The sequence below is a fragment of the Doryrhamphus excisus genome, chromosome 7, assembly GCF_030265055.1.
Source record: "Doryrhamphus excisus isolate RoL2022-K1 chromosome 7, RoL_Dexc_1.0, whole genome shotgun sequence".
NCBI classification, from domain to species: domain Eukaryota; kingdom Metazoa; phylum Chordata; class Actinopteri; order Syngnathiformes; family Syngnathidae; genus Doryrhamphus; species Doryrhamphus excisus.
In genome coordinates this window covers 8432931-8453732 of record NC_080472.1, presented here as the reverse complement: position 1 = coordinate 8453732, position 20802 = coordinate 8432931, and the positions used below count along the sequence as shown (strand labels likewise).

The 20802-nt window shown below is 43.1% G+C and overlaps 2 protein-coding genes across 3 annotated transcripts in view; one reads left to right on the top strand and one right to left on the bottom strand.

Moving 5' to 3' along the window:
* Positions 1 to 656: 656 nt before the first annotated feature.
* Positions 657 to 16535, top strand: trpv1 (transient receptor potential cation channel, subfamily V, member 1). Of its 2 annotated transcripts, XM_058077332.1 has the most exons (16): positions 657 to 1258; positions 4289 to 4525; positions 4929 to 5086; positions 5155 to 5307; positions 7163 to 7300; positions 8049 to 8347; positions 9191 to 9367; positions 9441 to 9596; positions 9660 to 9755; positions 9836 to 9906; positions 11730 to 11895; positions 12512 to 12578; positions 12837 to 13156; positions 13259 to 13380; positions 15268 to 15386; positions 15617 to 16535. In XM_058077332.1, exons 2-16 carry the CDS (start codon positions 4317 to 4319, stop codon positions 15700 to 15702), a joined length of 2337 nt encoding a protein of 778 aa, XP_057933315.1. In that variant the 5' UTR covers positions 657 to 1258; positions 4289 to 4316; the 3' UTR covers positions 15703 to 16535. The 2 variants fall into 2 exon arrangements, with proteins under 2 accessions (XP_057933315.1, XP_057933314.1); XM_058077331.1 differs by having other exon boundaries at positions 9441 to 9755.
* fam222ba (family with sequence similarity 222 member Ba) overlaps positions 16302 to 20802 on the bottom strand; it is a 35889-nt gene continuing 31388 nt past the window's right edge. The window contains exon 3 of the mRNA XM_058077334.1: positions 16302 to 19586. Within this exon, the coding sequence (XP_057933317.1) occupies positions 17962 to 19586 (1625 nt within the window). The 3' untranslated portion in view covers positions 16302 to 17961. The remainder of the gene's footprint in view (positions 19587 to 20802) is intronic.

Below are 20802 nucleotides of genomic sequence, written 5' to 3'. Positions count from 1 at the left end.
AAAGTTGTAAGATTACAAGAAAAAAAGTCAGAACTTGACAAGAATAAAGTCATAAATGTACAAGAAAAAAGTTGTAATTCATGAATAAAGTCATATATTTACGAGAAAAAAGTTTTACATTTAAGAGGAAAACATCGTAAACATATGAGACTTTTTATATTATGAGAATAATTACAATAATTATAATAATGTATACATCAGGGAAAAAAGTTGTAATTATATGGAGAAAAAAGTAATATTATAAGAATAAAGTTGTAAATTGATGGAAATAAATTAAATAAATTATGACAAAAAAGTCACAATATTATAAGAATAAAGCTGTAAATGGATGAAAATAAATACATTTTGACAAAAAAAACATAATATTATAAGAATAAAGCTGTAAATTGATGGAAATAAATTAAATAAATTATGCCAAAAAAGCCATAATATTATAAGAATAAAGTTGTAAATGGATGGAAATAAAATTAAACAAATTATACCAAAAAAGTCATAATATTATAAGAATAAAGTTGTAAATGGATGGAAATAAATTAACTTAATTATGCCCCAAAAAAGCCAAAATGTTATAAGAATAAAGCTGTAAATTTAAGGAAATAAATACATTATGAAAAAAGGGCATAATAATTTAAGAATAAAGCTGTAAATTGATGGACATAAATTAAATAAATTGTGACAAAAAAAGCCATAATATTATAAGAATAAAGTTGTAAATTGCTGGAAATAAATTTCATAAATTATGACAAAAAGTCATAATTTTACAAGAATAAAGTCATAAGTGTACAAGAAAAAGAGAAAAAAAAGTCACCAGAATAACGTTGTTAATTAAGAGGAAAAAAAGGTGTATATTTCTGAGGAAAAAAAACCTAATAGAGGGATAAATATAAATATATAAATATAGAGGGAAAAAAACTATTTACAACATTATTTTTGGAGCAAAAATGTTGAACAACGCTTGTCAGTGTCACGTGCACGTGAGGAAGCCACATGCACGTGAGGAAGTGTGTGTTGCCGCAGAGCCGGTCAATACATCCCCCTTTCAAGCACTCCCAGTATCTCCAGTAATGTGCTGTGATATTCTCCAGGGCGGCTCACTCTTTCTCCCTGCTGCTTCTCCTTCCTTATCTTGTCTGAAGGAGCATCTTCGGATCGGACACACCCAGAACCTCTGCAGGAGACTCTACACTCATTGTGGGTTGTTGTTGTTTTGAAGAGGACAATCATCTGAAAGAACTCCAGTAAATCGTGGACCCTCGTGGTGAGTTTTTGTGTTTGAACATATTCCAACCATAGCTGGAAGTGGAAAGAATGTCAGTCCATTTTGTGTGCTGCTGTTAGGAAGACATGAGTAGACGTTGGTGTGCGCAGATGGTTGCGTGGTCCTTAGTGAGTAGATGAATGAAGAACACAAAGCAACAACTTGAAGTAGGACGTTCCATATGAAAACGTGTTTTCATATTATGGCGTTTGCTTCCATTTTTCATGCTTTGCCTCCGGCTGGCTTTTTCTTCTCTCAGTTTCTGTACTCACTCTTTTCTACTCCTCCATTCCTTTATTTTCTTACACAAAATGGGAACAAGGTCACAAGTTCTTGTTATCATTCACTTGTATTTTACATTTTGCATTCATTTTGAAGGCCTGATATTGACTTGAGGTATTTGTGGTGATCAAGAGGCGGGTCACCATCCCGGAAGTCATGGATGTCTTTTTATAAACTAACTCTTTGTTAGTCACTGGCGGGTAAACATCACATGTCTGCTGCAGAGGTGATTCCTTGCGGTCGTGTTTTACACTCGGTGTCATGGTAACGTCAGTGTGCACTTCTCCAAACACAATCCTACTGTCATTGTACGGCCACGGGGATTGTTACAAGAATAAAATTTGAATTTCCGACAAAACAGTGTCAATTTTTATAAACTTGTATATTTACGAGAAAAAAGGTCATAATTTTACAAGAATAAAGACATAAATTTGCAAGAAAAAGTCATGGGTTTATGAGAAAAAAGTTTGCATATTTACAAGGAAAATTGTCATAATGTGGAATATTCAGACAAAACATTATAAATTTATTACTAGAAAAAAGTTGTACATTTACAAGAAAAAAAAGGTTGTAATATTACAGAAATAAAGTCATACATTTCAGATGAAAAAGTTGTAAATTTAAAAGAAAAAAGGCTGCAATATTACAAGAATAAAGTCATACATTTGCAAGAAAAAGTCATGAAGTTAAGAGAAAAAAAATGTCATAATATGACAAGACTAAAATTGTAAATTTCCAAGAAAAAGTCACAAATTTACTTGAAAAAATTGTGTATATTTACAAGGAAAAAAAAGTCATAATGTTAAGAATTAACTTGTAAATTTCAGACAAAGCATTATACATTTACTAGCAATAGTTATACATTTACAAGAAAAAAAGATTGTAATATTACAAGAATAAAGTCACACATTTCAGAATTTTTTTTATTAACTCGAAAAAACTTTTACATTTATGAGGAAAAAAAGTAATAATGTTACAACAATAGTCAAAAATTTGCAAGAAAAAGTCGTACATTTACAAAGAAATTATATTTACAAGGGAAACACATACATTCACGAGAAAAAACTTGTATATTTACAACAAAAAGTCATAATATTACGAGACGTTGTAAATTTCAAAGAAAAAGTCGTATATTTACTAGAAAAATGTGTATATATACAAGGGAAAAAAGTCATAATGTTACAAGAATTAACTCGTACATTTCTGACAAAACATTATACATTTACAAGAAAAAAGATTGTAATATTACAAGAATAGTCATACATTTCAGAGAAAAAATATATATGTATATTTATGAGAAAAAAGTAATGTTACAACAATAGTCATAAATTTGCAAGAAAAAGTAGTACATTTACAAAAAAATTTATATTTACAAGTAAAAAGTCATAATGTTGTCGTAAATTTCAGACAAAATGTTGTAAATTTACTAGAAAAAAGTTGTACATTTACTAGAAAAAAACGCATAATGTTTCAACAATAAAATCGTAATATTACAAAAATAAAGTTATACATTTCAGAGAAAAAAGTTGTCAATTTACGAGAAAAAACTTGTACATTGATGTCAAAAAATGTCCTAATATTACAAGAATAAAGTCATACATTTCAAAGAAGAAAAGTTGTAAATTTACGAGAAAAAAGTCATAATATTACAAGAATAAAGTCATCAATTTGTGAGAAAAAGAGAAAAAAATTTGTATGTATACGAGTGAAAAAAAGTCATAATGTTACAAGAATTAACATGTACATTTCGGACAAAACATTATACATTTACTAGAAAAAAGTAGTACATTTACAAGAAAAAAAGGTCGTCATATTACAAGAATAAAGTCATACATTTCCAAGAAAAAAGTTGTAAATTTACTGGAAAAAAAAGTCATAATGCTACAAGAATACAGCCTTACTAGCATGTTTTTCGAATGGGAGATGAAATCGGGTACTCCGGTTTCCATAGAGAATCGAACCCAGATCTCCTGACTGTGTGGCCAACATGCTAACCACTTTACCTTTCTTGTAAATTTACATCTTAATTTTCCTAAATGTATTACTTATTCTTGTAATATTCTGACTTTTTTTATTCTTGTAAATGTTTGTCAATTTTTTTTTAGAAAACAAGTCAGAATATGACAACAACAATGTGTTAAATAATGAGACTAAAATAATATAATAATAGGAGAATAAAGTGTTAATGTTCGTAAATGTACAACTTTATTGTCAAAATGTCCGATTATTTGTAATACCTCGTGCTTACAAACAAACGTTGGCAGTACATTTACATAGTACACTGTATGTACACTGTAAGTACTGTATACATACATGTGTATGGTGTATACATAGTATAGTACATACAGTATATAGTACATACAGTATAACAAACCAAGAGAAGAAAAACACGAGGCTGCACGGTTACTCGCAAACCAAACAACACGAATTCAAAGCAGTTCAGCACCACGGACAGCGACCACATCATTTTGACGATTTCAACTGTGAGCCTGTATCAGTCGCTATCAAGTAAAACATCTTCACAAGATGGAGTCCAGGTCCACTCAGTCTCTCCTCTCCCACGGCGCTCCTCAAGTGGTTTTTCATGATCTTTCACTTTGAGAACGGGCGCCGAGAGGTTGCAACGCTGATGGAGGGAGGTGTCAAAATGAAATGGAGGGCAAACCTTAGTTACTCCTGGGTGCAGGACAAGGAGCATAGCTGCCGGATCCGCAACTGACTTTTGCTTTATTATCTGGTCCTCGAAAGAGGCTCGAAAGGAAGCAGACCTACAAAGATGAAGAAGTCAGAGAAGCCCGTCTTCTCTCTGGAGGCCGACGACAGGATGGAGTCGGAGAAAGGTCGGCCCACGGCGTCGCAGAAGGACGTTCTGGCGTCTGTTTTAAACACGGGACCGGAGGCGCCCAAAGCCCCCATGGACACGGACTACCAGGAGGAGATGGAGAAGACCCGACCTCAAATACGCTTCAACCTCAACTTTGACAAGTGAGCCCATCGAACCGCCCATAATTTTCACGTCACATTTTCACTTAAGAGACTTCAAAGATTTTGTCATTAATATTAAATATATTAAATATATTAATATATTATATTTAAAAAATATATAAATAAAAATATAAATAATAAAAAATATAAATAATACATTATATTATATTTATTTTATTATTTCTAAAATAAAAAATCAAATATATTTTCATGTAATTATTATTATTTCTTCACATTTGTGGTTAATTTTTGTCATTAAATTTTTTTTTTATTAATATTGTATTAGGTCAAAAATAGCAAAATGAAATGAAAATAAAAGAGCCTTTCTAAAAAGTTCTTTCCATTTCCATGGAGCAGGAAACGTGGTTTGAAATGTCTTTTCCCAATAAATTGATGTTTCCAGAGGAATCCGAGGCGAGGAGGGGGACGCCCCCAAGACAGAGGGTCAGTCGTTTAACATCGAGAGGCTGTTTGACGCGGTGGCCAGTGGGGATGTCGGCAGGTTGGACGGCCTGCACCGGTACCTTCACCAAAACATGAAGAAACTGACCGACACCTTGTGTGAGTGGGAAGGCTCCCGTGGAGCTGTCCTGGTTAATAGGAATGAACTTGAGTGTTTTCACGTCCAGATCAGTCGTACGGTAAAACGGCCCTGATGAAGGCCCTGCTGCACCTCCGAGACGGCAAGAACCCAACCGTTGAATTATTGTTGGAGGTCTCAGAGAAGATGGGAGACATCAAAGAACTTGTGAATGCAGCTTACACCAACACTTACTACAAAGGTACACTCGCTACTCAATACTCAATACTCAGTACTCCTTTTGATCTCAATAGCTTCTTCATGGATGGATGGATGGATGGGTGGATGGGTGGATGGGTGGGCGCATGGGTGGATGGATGATGAATGGGAGGGTGGGTAGGTGGGTGAGTGGATAGATTGATGGGTAGATGCATGGATGGATGATGGATGGATGGATGGATTGATGGATGGGTGGGTAGGTGGATGTGGGTGGGTAGATGCATGGGTGGATGGATGGGTGGATGGGTGGATGGATGGATCGATGGTTGGGTGGATGGATGGGTGGTTGGGTGGATGAATGATGGATGGATGGATGTTTGGATGGGTGGGTGGATGGATGGATGGATGGATGGGTGGGTGGATGGGTGGATGGGTGGATGGGTGGATCGATGGTTGGGTGGATGGATGGATGGATGGGTGGTTGGGTGGATGAATGATGGATGGATGGATGGATGGATGTTTGGATGGGTGGGTGGGTGGATGGATGGATGGGTGGGTGGATGTGTGGATGGATGGGTGAGTGGATGGGTAGATCAATGGTTGGGTGGATGGATGGGTGGTTGGGTGGATTAATGATGAATGGGAGGGTGGGTTGGTGGGTGAGTGGATGGATGGATGGGTGGTTGGATGGATGGATGTATAGGTGGGTGGATGGATGGGTGAGTGGATGGATGGTTGGGTGGATGGATGGGTGGTTGGGAGGATGAATGGGTGGATGTGTGGATGGATGGGTGAGTGGATGGTTGGGTGGATGGATGATGAATAGGAGGGTGGGTTGGTGGGTGAGTGGATGGATGGATGAATGGGTGGATGTGTGGATGGATGGAGGGGTGAATGGATGGTTGGGTGGATGGATGGGTGGATGTGTGGATGGAGAATGGGAGGGTGGGTTGGTGGGTGAGTGGATGGATGGGTGGATGGATGATGAATGGGAGGGTGGGTAGGTGGGTGATTGGGTGGATGATGGATGGAAGGATGGGTGGATGGATGATGGATGGATGTATGGATGGATGTGTGGATGGAAAATTACAGCTGTTTTTGTAAATTTTACAACTATTCCAACATTTCATTCGTGTTAATATTTCCATAATTTTTGTTCTTTATTCAAATATATAACTTTTCCCTCAAGCCAATTTACCCCCAAATTACAACTTTATTCATTGTTTAGTTTGTTTGTCATAATGTTACATCTTTTTTTAATGTGTTTTTCTATCATATTTTCTTTTTAGCATATTTTTTAAATATGTACAATATGTACATGTTTTTGTATTAGGACAGACTGTATTAGGACAACAATATTTCAAATCTATGCTACCAAAATGATATCATTTATCCTCAAAATATCACAAGTTTATTCTCGTAAAATTTGTAAAAAAAAAAATCTTAATTTATTCTTGTCCAATTTCTTCTGTTTTTAACATTTCTGCTGTTACAGTTAAAAATAATAATTTTCCAATTATTTCTTCCTGTAAATTTTCTCCTGGTGATATTATGACTTTTTTTCCCATCATATTTGGACATTATTCCAATAAGATTATCATTTTTTTCTGGGCCAAATTTTCATAAAATTGTAACTTTGTGTGTTTTTTTGGTTTCCATAATATCACAACTTAAAAATGTCTCTAATATTCAACTTTATGCAACTAAAATGATATTAATCTTCCTCATAATGTTGTGAAATGACAACTTTTTCTCCTAATATCTTGACTTTATTCTTGTCAAATTTCAGCTAAATTTTTTTTACGTTTCTTGTTGAATTATGTTTGAACACACTACTCCACAGCGTCAGTCAATCAAAAGAAAGGATGATGCAATAATGATGAAATATGATCGATCAGGGCAGACGGCATTGCACATCGCCATCGAGAGGAGGAGTCTGAGCTACGTCAAGCTTCTGCTCAGTAAAGGAGCGGACGTTCACCCAAAGGCCTGCGGGAAGTTCTTCCAGCCTCACGATGGCCCAAACTTCTACTTTGGTAAGCGCGCCCCCGTGTGGACAGTCACACGACGTTCATGTAAAGAACAGGCAACGTGTGCACTCCAACGTACAGCATTTGAAACCTTGTTGATGCTTCATATGGCACTTAAAACACCAAAATAGATGAAAAAACTTGATTTTAATATTCAATATTTGTTAGAAAATCAAAGAATTTAAAAAATAATAAAAATTAAAAAAAAAATTAAAAACAACCAAAAAACAACAAAATCAATTAGTCAGGAATTATTTGTTAAATGATTTAAAGGGGACCTATTATGCTCATTCAAGGCGGCCGCAACCAGGAAGAGGACGTCCTGCACAAAGCTGAGAAAGGAAAGAACGGCAGAATATCACACAAAATATGACTTGTATTAATTATTAAAGTATTAATTATGATGTCATCTTCAAAGGTATGATGGTGCTGTGTAGTCGATGCAGTGATGGTGGTGCATGATGTGTTCAGGGCTGTACAAAAAACCACCACCGATGCTGTTATAGGGTCCTATTATGCTCATGCTCATTTTCAGCCCTTTGTATCGAGTTTTGTACCCCTATAGAGCAGCTACATACAATAACCGGCACAGAAAGCTTTCTAGATCTTCCACAATCTGCACCTACCAATCTGCACCAGCTGGATTTCCTTGGATTTCTGTTTTAATTGATTCCTCCCGCACGCCCACTCCTCTGTGATTGGTCCCACTCATCTTGCACGCATTCTTTAATTAAATGTTCATAACCCCCCCCAGGTGAGCTTCCTCTGTCTCTGGCGGCATGCACCAACCAGCCCGAGGTGGTGTCCTTCCTCCTGGACAATGACTACCAGCGGGCGGATGTGAATATGGCCGACTCCCAGGGCAACACGGTGCTCCACGCCTTGGTGGTGGTGGCCGACAACACCAAGGACAACACCGACTTCATCACCGGCATGTACGACCTCATCCTGACCGTCACGGCCCGACTGAGACCCAAAGTCAACCTGGAGGAGAAGGAAAACATCAGCAGGCTGACGCCTCTTAAACTGGCTGCCAAGACTGGGAAAAGTGGGGTAAGAGGCCATCAACCGGTCCCCACTGGACACCACGTTAGGTACCCGCAGGAGACTACTCAAGCAGGAGATTTGGTGTTAGGGTTAGAGGTTGGGTTAAGGGTTAGGAGGTTATGGTTGGAGGACTAGGGTTAGGTAGTTAGGATTGGGGTTAAGGGTTACTAGTAGGTTAGGGTTAGAGGATTAGGGTTTGGTAGTTAGGGTTGGGGTTTTGGCTAAGGGGTTAGCTTCAGGGTTTGGGGGTATTAGAGGGTTCTCGTTAGAAAGGGTTAGGAGGTAGGGTTGGAGGATTAGGGTTAGCTAGTTAGGGTTGGGGTTAGGGTTAAGGGTCAGGAGGCTAGGGTTGGAGGGTTAGGTTTAGAAAGGGTTGGCGTTATGGATAAGGGGTTAGGCTCAGGGTTTGGGGTATTAGGGGGTTATAGTTAGAAAGGGTTAAGGGTTAGGGTCGGAGGGTTAGGGAGGTAGATTAGGGTTTAAGGTTAGAGAGGGTTAGGGAGTTAGATTAGTGTTTAGGGTTAGAGAAGGTTGGGATTTAGGATTGGGTTTATGGTTCAGGGGTTAGGCTTGGGGTTTTGGAGGATTAGGTGTGGGGTTAGAGAGGGTTGGGGTTTAAGATTAAAGGTCATGGTTAGGGTTAAGGGGGTTATTGTTAGGATTAGAGTTAAGGAGCCTATCCCACACCCTGGACCGGTTGCTAGCCAATCACAGGACAGATAGACAAAGAACCTCTGTCACACCAGGAGAAAATCGTCTGCTGAACCTAACATGCATGTTTATGGAATGAGGGTGGAAGTACCAGGAAAAATCTCAACCCTCAATCTTGACGTGATCTCCATTTTTTAGATTTTCGCTCACATCCTGAAGCGCGAGTTGCAGGAGAGCCACACCAAACATTTGTCCCGTAAGTTCACCGAGTGGGTTTACGGGCCAGTCCACTGTTCCTTGTACGACTTGGCCTCTGTGGACTCGGTGGACGATAAGTCAGCCCTGGAGATCCTGGTCTATGGCAGCGACATCCCTGTGAGTCCCGTCTCGGTAAGTCTGGCCTGGTAGATATAAACTCCTTTCCTGGAAGGAACATGTCTGCTTCCAGAACCGCCACGAGATGCTCCAGACTGAACCTCTCAGGCAACTCCTGGACGACAAATGGAAGAGGTTTGGAGGTCGAATGTTTGGTCTCAACTTCCTGGTCTACTTGGTGTACCTGATTATCCTGACCACGGTGGCCTACAACAAGAAGGATGGGAAGGTAGGATGTCAGCTTTCATCTTGGTGGACTCGTTCCACTGATGCTCCTTTTTTTGCTCTCCAGACGCCTTTCCCTGTGGAGCACACCACGGCAGGGTACCTTTATGTTTCAGGACAGATCCTGTTAACGCTGGCAAACTGCTATTTCTTCATCGTGGGGGTACGTAGGCCGTAGGCGCGCCTTGCCTCTGCATGCTAACACCTTTTGCCTCGCATTTACACCATTTACCTTGTCTCTAGTTACGAGACTTGACCAGGAAGCGACCAAATCTGCAGACCTTGCTGATTGATGGATATTACGATATCCTTTTGTAAGTAAAATGCAGATGCTAATGATGACGATACCACCGTGACGCACCTGTTTTACCATTGTTTTATCATGACTGGTCGTACTGGAAATGGTGGCATCGACACCAAGTGAATACGGGGCCAGGATTCTATATCTGACAAGACTGTTGGATTTATTGACGATGATCAAAATAAAAGTCATAACAAACTTATTTGTGAACAATGCAACAATAATACAACAAAACAATACAATTCCCTTTCATTGTTCTCTGGGTACTCTTCCTCCAACATTCCCAAAATATCCAAGTTAGGTTGAGTGGAGACTCTAAATTGTCCCATTGTGAGAGTCAATTGTTACGTCTGTGTACTATATGTGCCCTGTGATTGGCTGGCCACCAGTCCAGGGCTCACCCTGCCTCTCGACTAAAGTCAGCTGGGATAGGCTCCAGCATACTAATGAAGCGCCATGAATGAATAAAGGAAATTGCTCCAAAAACCAACAACACACTTCAGCCTGTCGGACTGCACTGAACAAAATAACGGTCACAAAAAAGTATCTTCTGATGACGTAGAATTAAAAGCACAAAACAAACAGGCGCCCTGGAGTTTGTTTTCCAGCCACAAGATGATCACATCTTGAACAAAGCAAAATTTGTTCACAATCAGAAATCACTCCACACTCTTTATTGCTCTCTGGTTCTACCATATCTTACTTATTGTGTGGAAATATGGGCTAATAACTATAAAAGCAATCTTCACTCACTAAATGTACTGCAAAAAAGGTCAGTAAGGATAATACAGAGAACACACTAACTCCTTATTTCTAAAACCCCAAATACTTCAACTTGCTGATATAGTTCATCTTCAAACAGCTAAAATAATGCATAAGGCTAAAAATAAGCAATTAGCTAAAAATGTCATCCAATACTTCTCTACAAGAGAGGAGAAATATGATCTCAGGGAAGAAGTACATTTGAAACACTTCTATGCTAGGACTACGTTATGCTAGCCATAGCATTTCAGTATGTGGAATCAAACTATGGAATGGATTGAGTAAGGACCTCAAACAATGCACAACGATGAGCCAATTCAAGAAACAATACAAGCAGTTGATGTTTGCTAAATACAAGGATGAAGAGTCTTGAACCAGTCATGATGTGCTATATATATCACTATATTGACACTTACTATGGTACCCATTATGGCATTGGATGCTCATATCACCTCCTACTTCGGTACGTGACAAAAATTAAATTAAAAAAAAAAATTGCATGAATGAATTTGGCACAGAACAAATATGAACACGAGCACTCAACACGGACATCATTAGGCAACAACGATGACGTGAAAACATAACTTTTGCTGGTCTGGTGCATTCAAGGACAGCCAAAAATGTGTGAACTAAAACTATAAAGCTCCATGCATTGAAGAAGTGTAGAAGAAGAAGTGTAACCAAGTGTAACCAATCACAGCATAGTGGGCGTGACCGGAGGCAGGCCGTGGGTCAGAAGCAGGAAGTCCATGGAAACCCTGCAGAAAGCAGTGCCGAATCTGGAAGCTCTAGAAAACTTTCTGTGCGGGTTATTGTGTGTAGCTGCTCTATAGGAATACACAACTCAATACAAAGGGCTGAAAATGAGCATAATAGGACCCTTTAACAGCGTCGGTGGTGTTTTTTTGTACAGCCCTGAACACATCATGCACCACTTTATCATTAATATCGCCTACTCGACTACACGGCACCATTGTACCTTTGAAGATGACATCATTCAATAATACTAATAATAATACTAATAATAATAACGTCATATTTTGTGTGATATTCTGCCGTTCTTTCTTTTCCCAGCTTTGTGCAGGCCGTCCTCTTCCTGGTTGCGGCCGCCTTGTACGTCTTGGGTAGGCAAGAGTACCTGGGCTTCCTGGTGCTGTGCCTCGCTCTCAGCTGGGTCAACCTGCTCTACTTCGCCAGGGGGAGCAAACACATGGGCATCTACAGCGTCATGATACAGAAGGTATGGGCTTCACATTTGCCGCTTCAGATTTCACAGCTATAAGTCTTTAATGGCTTATTTGATCCACCATATTGGGTAATAGGAGTGTAAAGGTGACTATAGGGCTGTTATTTCATGTCTGGAGGGCTCTAATCATGTTAAAATTGTATTTAGAAGACTGGAAAAGTTCATTCATTCATTCATTTTCTACCGCTTATCCTAACGAGGGTCGCGGGGGTGCTGGAGCCTATCCCAGCTGTCTTCAGGGGAGAGGCGGGGTACACCCTGGACTGGTGGCCAGCCAATCACAGGGCACATATAGACAAACAACCATTCACACTCACATTCATACCTATGGACAATTTGGAGTGGCCAATTAACCTAAGCATGTTTTTGGAATGTGGGAGGAAACCGGAGTACCCGGAGAAAACCCACGCATGCACGGGGAGAACATGCAAACTCCACACAGAGATGGCCGAGGGTGGAATTGAACTTGGGTCTCCTAGCTGTGAGGTCTGCGAGCTAAACACTTGACCACCGTGCCGGCCAAGCGGAAAAATTAGCGGAGAATAAAAATCCTCACATGAAGCACTCGGATGATGTTTTTCTCTTGTTTTTTTTTTTTTTTTTTTTGCAGATGATCCTCAGCGATATCCTGCGCTTCCTGTTTGTTTATGTCGTCTTCCTCTTCGGATTTTCAGCAGGTACTACGTCCTTCCAAAAGGACTTTGTGTAGGGACACCACACGATGCTTCCATCTGGCATGGCTTGACATGATGTCATTCATGAAATTGAAAGTAAAAGCTACGGCTAGTTTTGGTTCTGATGATGTCGACAACCGCTTATGTCGACGTCAACGGGCTCCACCCCAGAACGGTGTAAAACTTGTCTCCTCCAGAATAAATGCGCCTTCATATTTATTTCCTGTCCAGTGTGATTGACATGGTGTCCTTTCGTCACAGCGGTGGTCACCTTGCTCATCGAGCCCCCCGTGAGGAACACCACCAAGAAGCGCCTCTACGCGCCCATCTACCCCGACGCAGACTGCATGAAGCCCACCTTCCGAAACATCTCCTACACCACGCTGCAGCTCTTCAAGTTCACCATCGGCATGGGCGACATGGAGTTCACCGAGCACTACCAGTACAAGGAGATCTTCTACGTGCTGCTCATCTCCTACATCATCCTCACCTACATCCTGCTGCTCAACATGCTCATCGCCCTCATGAACCGCACCGTGGAGAAGATCACCCTGGAGAGCGCCAGCGTCTGGAGGCTGCAGGTGGGCCACGCCGGTTGCGGCCGAGCCGAGCACCTTCTGCAGCTCAGGCTTGATACGTGTGCATGTGTGTGTGTGTGTGTGTGTGTGTGTGTGTGTGTGCAGAGGGCCATCACCATTCTGGACATGGAGAAAAGGCTGCCATTATGTCTGAGGAAGAGGCTTCGCTGCGGGGTGGACAAAAACCTGGGCACGCCCTCTAAGCCGGACCGCCGCCGCTGCTTCAGGTTAGCTTCATCCCCAAAGAATCAGACAGAGTCCAGGGAAAGTGGAAATAAGATCCCAACGACAGAAAGAAAGGATGTTCTTCGGATTCCAGACGCTCCGAATGGAAAGCATCGGCTGTTTTGATGACAAAAACGGCGATGCATGAAACCCTCTACTGTCAATCCAACTTGGCGACTGAGCTGAGCATCCATCATGGATGGATGGATGGATGGGTGGCTGGGTGGGTGGATGGATGGGTGGATGGATGTGTGGATGGTTGGATGGATGGGTGGGTGGGTTTGGGTGGGTGTATGGATGGGTTGGATGGGTGGGTGGGTTTGGGTGGGTGGGCGCGTGGGTGGATGGATGGGTAAATGGGTGGGGGGGCGCATGGGTGGATGGATGGATAAATGGGTGGGTGGATGGATGGATACATTGTAGGATGGATGGATACATGGAAAAAATAAAAATATATGATAAAAAGAAAATATGATAAAAAAACACATAAAAAAAGATGACAAACAAACTAAACAATAAATAAAGTTGTAATTTGGGGGCAAATTAGCTTGAGGGAATATATTTGAATAAAGAACAAAAAAGTATGGAAATATTAACATGAATGAAATCTTGAAATGGTTGTAAAATGTACAAAAACAGCTGTAATTTTCCATCCACCCACCAACCCATCCTCCACCCACCCACCCATACATCCATCCATCATCTATCCATCCACCCACTCACCCACCCACCCTCCCATTCACCATCCATCTATCCACCAAACCATCTACCCGCCCGTTCATCCATCCATCCACCCACGTATCCATCCATCCACCATCCATTCATGCCTCCACCCATCAATCCATCCACTCTCCCACCTAAAAACCATCCATCCACTCACCCACCGACCCACCCATCCATCCACTCACCCACCTACCCACCCATCCAATCATCCATCCACTCATTCCATCCACTCACCCACCTACCCACCCATCCAATCATCCACCCACCCACCTACCCACCCTCCCATTCATCATCCATCCAACCGATAGAGTTTGCATGACTGCAGACGCCGCACCAATCCGCCTGTCGATCATGTGAACAAGACCCTGAGGTACTTAAACTCCTCCACTTGGGGCAGGATCTTGTCCCCTACCTGGACATAGCACTCCACCCGTTTCCAGACAAGAACCATGGACTCGGACTTGGGAGTGCTAATTCTCATCCCGGCTGCGAACCAACCCAGGAAGAGTTGAAGGTCACGGCTCCATGAAGCCAATGGGACCGCATCATCTGCAAGAAGAGGTCACATGGGCCCCCCCTCCAATGAGCTCATGGGAGGGGTCAAAAGGGTCGGGTGCAGAGTGAGTTGGGTGGTTGCCGGAGAGGGAGACCTTGGCGGTCCAGAAACTGTTCAGTCTCATTTCCGTAAATGACGGGATGGGAGGCCTATGACTCGGCTACCAATATGGCGGAGGAAGTGAGAACATTTGGAGATGAAATGGAGAACTTGCAGAACACGGACGTAAACCTTAAGACATGCAGGTGCAGAAACACAGAATGGTAAACGTCAATAACACAGGAGTTGCTTACCCTTCAATTGTTCTTATAAATCGTCTTCTTCATGAGCGTAAAGGGGTCTTGAAGGTACGTAGGAGGACTTTGTGGTCTGTTCCCTGTGAAATTGATCCGAGTTCTGGACCAATTGAAGATTATGGAAGGACTTTTAGGGGAGACCAAAAGCAATAAGAATGTCTGTAGAAAGACTGTAGGGGTGTTATTTCAGGTCTAGAGGGCTCTAATAATGTTAAAAAAAACTTATTTAGGTCATAAACAGGTTTCCCAATTAAGAAATGATTACTACATTATAACATGGAGTACTTTTATGAAAAGTTATGTGAAATTTACAGGGTGGAGGAAGTCAACTGGAACAAATGGAACAGCAACCTGGGAAAAATCCACGAGGAGCCCGGATATGGCGACCAAGTCCGCCAGTCGACATCAGACTCACCCATCAGAACACAGAGAGGTGACGCTTTACGTGTGTCAATGGGGGGGGGCCCAGCACCGCAGATTTCTCCCCAACCAGTTTCTCCAGCAGAATTGATGAGCTCCGTTAAATTGACCGGCTAGAGAGAAACCTGCAGTGTCTCGGCCCTCCATGGCATGAGTTCGATTTCGACACCCCTGCCTTAGACACTGCATGCATCCACGTTGCCGGTTTGGAGCAGTGGCGATCATTCCCCTTTTTGTCCACAGGGAGGAGCTGGAGAGGCTTGTTCTCCGAGAGCAGGAGAGGAGGAGCATACGAGTCCACAGAGATGAGGGACGTCCACCAATGCTGACGCACACAAGTAGCCGACGTTAGTTCAAGTTATTGAAGGAGGTTCATCATTAATGTTGATATCGGATATCATCATTTAAAGCTGCAATAAAGGCTGCTTTGGTGCCTGGGTGGTGGTCTCACCCAACATTTACAAGCTGGTGGTGTCAACGGCTTATACTGTATATATTCTGACTAATAAGCAACCACAAAACAGCAATCATTTATAAATTCTTTGAAAAACTGCTACGTAGCAAGGGATGATTACAGTACAATTCTATTTACAACCCGCAAGGTATGATGGGAAGATACCCAGCATGCCTTGTGGATTATAAGTGAGTATAAAAATATTTTTATATGCATACACCAGTTTTATTTTATGTTCCACATGTTTTACTTGTATCATCTTTGGCAAGTCGATGTTTGCCTCCGACGACATTCTGTGCAAGTCAAGTTGCATCAATGCAGGGCAAAGGAGATGGCTTTTCGAAACATTAGAATCATAGAATGATGATTTCCCTACAACTAAAATGTTTAGCATTAGCATTGTTGCCTTTGAACATTCAGGATGAAGATTTTGAGTTTCGCAACAGCTCATGCAAACAGCAGCTCAGACGCACATGAAAGCATAAATTAGAATTTTATTTTATTATTACAATATTACAAAAAGAGTAGCACAACTCTCACGCTCTTACTCCTTGTTCATCTTCAAAAGATAACAAAAGATAGGCTGTGGACCTTCTTCCTTTTCACAGCAAGGAGGGAAAAATAAACTTAAATAACGAGTAAATCAAGTATTATAAATAGTCACGACTGCAAACTGAAGCTTTGAAACCTGTGTGTGTGTGGGATGGGTGGGGGCGGGGGGGGTTGGGTGGGTGGGGTGTATACAGCTCAGTAACTACACATTGCTAAAATAGAGTGTATAATTACAAAATATCGCTTCTTTTCTTGCTTCCCATAAGAAATCACTAAGGAATTGCTTCGTCTAGTCAATAAAATATCATTAAAATAAACAAGAAGAAGAAAAAAAAATCACCATCTTTCTTCCTTATTATTTGGGGTTTGCATTAAAACCATGCTTGAGGAAAGTCCAAGGACCAAACAATTAAGGCTTTTTAGGGGTGGTTAGGTGAACACATGGGTTTCATTGTGACTACACACACACACGCACGCACGCACGCACGCACGCACGCACGCACGCACGCACACACACACACACGCAACCCGTCAACACTCACGCTCTTTAAACTTTAAATGTTACAGTAGTCTAGTAGGTAAGCCAGTGTACAATAAAATAAACAATGCATTTGCTGTTCAAGGGAAAATAAAACGTGTGTACGTCCGTGTGATCTTGCAAGTGATCAATTTGGTCTTCACATCAGAATCAGTAGCAAACGACACCCGTCACTCCGGTTACGCGGCGACGGAACGCTCCGCACTCACAGCTACGCTACGTACGGCCTGCAACGCGGTCACCTCCAATTCAAGTAATACTTTGTCGTGGTTCCTTCAAGAAAATGGCACCTCTCCCTAACGGCCTGTCGGCGTTTGACTTTGGAGAACTGGATTCAACTTTGATGTCCTTTTTTTTTCTTTCTTTCTTGAAACGTCACAACTTAGTCAGCCAAGGCCTTCCTGGCCTGGCGACAACTTGGTTAGTTTTTGTTTTTTTTTAAACACCTGAATTCATTGCAGCATTTGAAGCAAGATAGAGCACACATACGCGCCCTCGGGGTCCTCGCTATGTACATACTACCTGATTGCGTGTGTTTACGTGATCAACCAGGAATCACGTTTCAATAGTCCTACTGCACAAATAAATAATTACATCTGAAAATAGCACAATTCTGCGTACACACTCCACTATTGTTACACACCGACTTGATTTGGAAGTCTTTTCTTGCCCTGCGAATGGTCCTCACACGTAAAAAATCAAAAAAACAATAGATGCTGCTGCTTTTCAGCAAGGAATCGACTTTTCTTATATCTGCGCTTGGGTGAACTTGAAACGTGTGAAGTGGAACTGACGCAGGATCAGTGGAGACCCAGGGCACACGTGTACGGTGAAGCGAGAAAGCAGGGAATGACAGTAGAGACGTGGACACATTCCTGGTAAAAGCATTCACTAACAAAAAGTCAAAGGAAATTAAAGAATTGATCACTTGCAAGATTGATCAACAAGGGAAAAAAACTATTCTTGATGAATGAAATATATTCATTTACCCTCTTGAAGATGTTCTTTTAAGACTAAACAAAGTGTTGGAGACAAGGCCATAGCTTATCTGTACCCTGGATGCTGGATGAGAGCACTCCTGCCATCCCCGAGCTCCCTGCCCACGGGGGGCCCGTGCATCTTGCCCATTAACCCGAGATTCTGATCGCGGAAATAGGGCGTCTGGAAGTCCCCACCCATGTAATCTGTGGTTTGCATCAGATTAGTCTGGGCAGAGGAGGTGGAGGAGCTTGGTGGTAGCCTGTAATGGGGGGCCCCAGGGGGCCCACATTCTAGTGCGGTGCACCCCCCTGGGCCCACCCCGTGGAATGGCATGGCTACGTCCTGAGACCCAGAGCTGTCGCTGTTGGGTGTGGGGAGGATGCTGCTGTTCCAAAGGTGGGGTTGGAAGTAGTGGCCGTTGTTGTAGTGGGCCAAGGGGCCCGTCATGCCGTTGGTGTTGTTGACCGGTGGAGAGGGCGTGGGCCGCTCGAGAGGAGGTTTGAGCGTATACGGCTGACCCACGCATATGTCTGCAGGGTAGCTCATTCCCTTGAAAGGGAAGGGGGCTTCCCTGGGTGGCTGCTTGCCGTTCTGAATATGGGGCACGTGGGTCAACTGATGCTGATTCCAAGAGCGCATCTTCTGTTGCGTGTTAGGTGGCAGCTGCTGATTGGCTTGTGGGTGCAGATGCTGAGGGTGCTGCGGCTGATTGAGATCTGTGTGGTTGGAAGGCAAGTGGTTCATGGTCACACTGGGCGGCGGGAGGGCGCCCACCGGGATGCTCGCTTTCTCATGAGGGCCAACGATGCAGTTGGCTGGGGGGAAGCCAGAGGTGGCTGGGTTGTTGTGCATGGACACCCTGGAGCAGGCGCTGATAAGCAGGTTGCGACTGATGGGGCTGGGGTTGGCGATCTGGCCCTCGCACAGGGAGGCTGAGCCGGCACCCTGGGCCCGAGCTTGGCAGAAGCGGTTGATCTGGTGCACAATGGTGCTCAGGTCCGGCTGGCGGCCCTGGTGCAGCCCTGTGGCCATGGGGAGTGGAATGGTTGAGGTAGAGACGGTCACATTGGGGGGTGCGTCGCCATCTGGCAGCTTTCTGCCCCCCTGCAGGCCAGGCGGCTGCTGCTGCTGAAGGTGCTGCTGCTGAAGTAAGACAGTCGGGGGCACCTGAGGGTGACCGAGGACTTGGTGCTGAGAGACAGTCTGCAGTCTGGGTGGGCCCTGAGGGTGCTGGGCCATGGTGAGAGGGTGTCTGAGTGGCATCTGCAGAGTCTGAGGTGTGTCCTGCGGTTGCAGGGCTAAGCTGTGGTTGGGCAGAGTCGGGTGATGGTTTAAAGTGCTAGTCGAAGCCACTTGGTAAGGTCCGCTGAGGTGGTTCATGATGACGTCTGGGTGCAAGCGAGCCCGGCTGCCGGCGAAATCTTTGAGGATGCCCTTGACGGCGGGCACCTTGACGATGGCGAGGAGGCCGGCCTTGGCGCTGGCCTGAGAGGAAGGGTAGGGGCTGTAGCGCTGGCCTGATGTGTCTAGCCCGTTGACCGTGCGGCGCACGTGATTTCGCTGGGGGACCTTGACGCTGTTGGGGAAGATCTTGATAGTGAGGGGGTTGTTGGCGACCTTCTTAGCATAGGCATCCAACTCTGCAGGGGTTGGGAAGGGAGTGGATCTCATCCTTTGTGTGGTGTCCCCTGGGGAGGGGGGGAGAAAAGGTGAGACAGATTTTAGCGCAGAAAGCAAATTCTTCAGGTAGAATGATCCCGATTTTGTCCCCACGACAACTCCATCAGTGCCGTTCTGTCCCATTGCGGCGGTGTCCCTTTTTTGGCGTAACCCCCCCCCCCCCAACAAACAAACAAACAAACAAAAGCAACAGAGGAGAGGTAAAAAATAACCTCTTTGGGCTGAGGTAAAAAGTGCGGCAGTGACATTCCCTTGAGGCTGCATGGGGAGATGGGAAAACAACGCAGAGAGCTCGACATGACAGCAGACGAGTAATCAGATACAGCGGCAGCGTCTCTGATCTGCGGGGGGGGGGGCTTTGCTGGCTTCAGCTAGCAGACATTTGCTACACCTGCTAAGCATCCAGGCTATATTTAACCAGCCAAAGTGACAACATGGTTGTGTTTGCACGTGGCTGAGCGTGAAGGTGTGTTTGTACTTAGCAGGCCATTAGACATTAAATAATAAAATATGTTTTTTATTAATATTATGACAGCCATAATGATGTCATTTTATATTGCGTAAAAGCTATAATATTATGACATGATAAACATATATTAAAATTAATATTACAATAAAGCTGAGCAACACAAAAGCTGAGATGCAGGCTGTTTTTCCCCTCAAATATTAAAAAAAAATCTTTCCATGTCTACATCACCCCCCCACATCCTTTTCAGTGGAAGACGCTTGGACACCCCTGGCTTAGACCCAAGCAGAACGATAACATTTGGGTGAGGATGTGGATAATCCATGAAGCTATGTATATTATTGTATTGTTATTATTATCACAGTTTCAATCACTACGGCACCAAAGGAATCATGGATTTATTAGGAGCGCTTTACCCTCCATTGATGAAGTGGCGATGTAAAGCATCGGGCAGCAGTTTGTGGTTTCTCAGTCTCACAAAGAGCCCACCCGGTTTAGAGGATGAGGCACGGAACTGAACCGGGAACTGCCTGAACCCACCGACCGTGCCAACTGGCTAATTAATCCTGTTATTTGTGAGCAGCAAACAATGTGCAGTGATGTGCGGGGTTCCATATAGGGCGGTGCGCGTGGCTGCTGTGCGACAAACTGTCCGGCTTGCTGATGGCAGCCTCATTAATGTCGGGGTCTGGGCCAAGGAGGAGCTGGAGCCGGCGCCCGCCAACACCGAGGCCGAATGTCTGCCGCTGAATAAATGC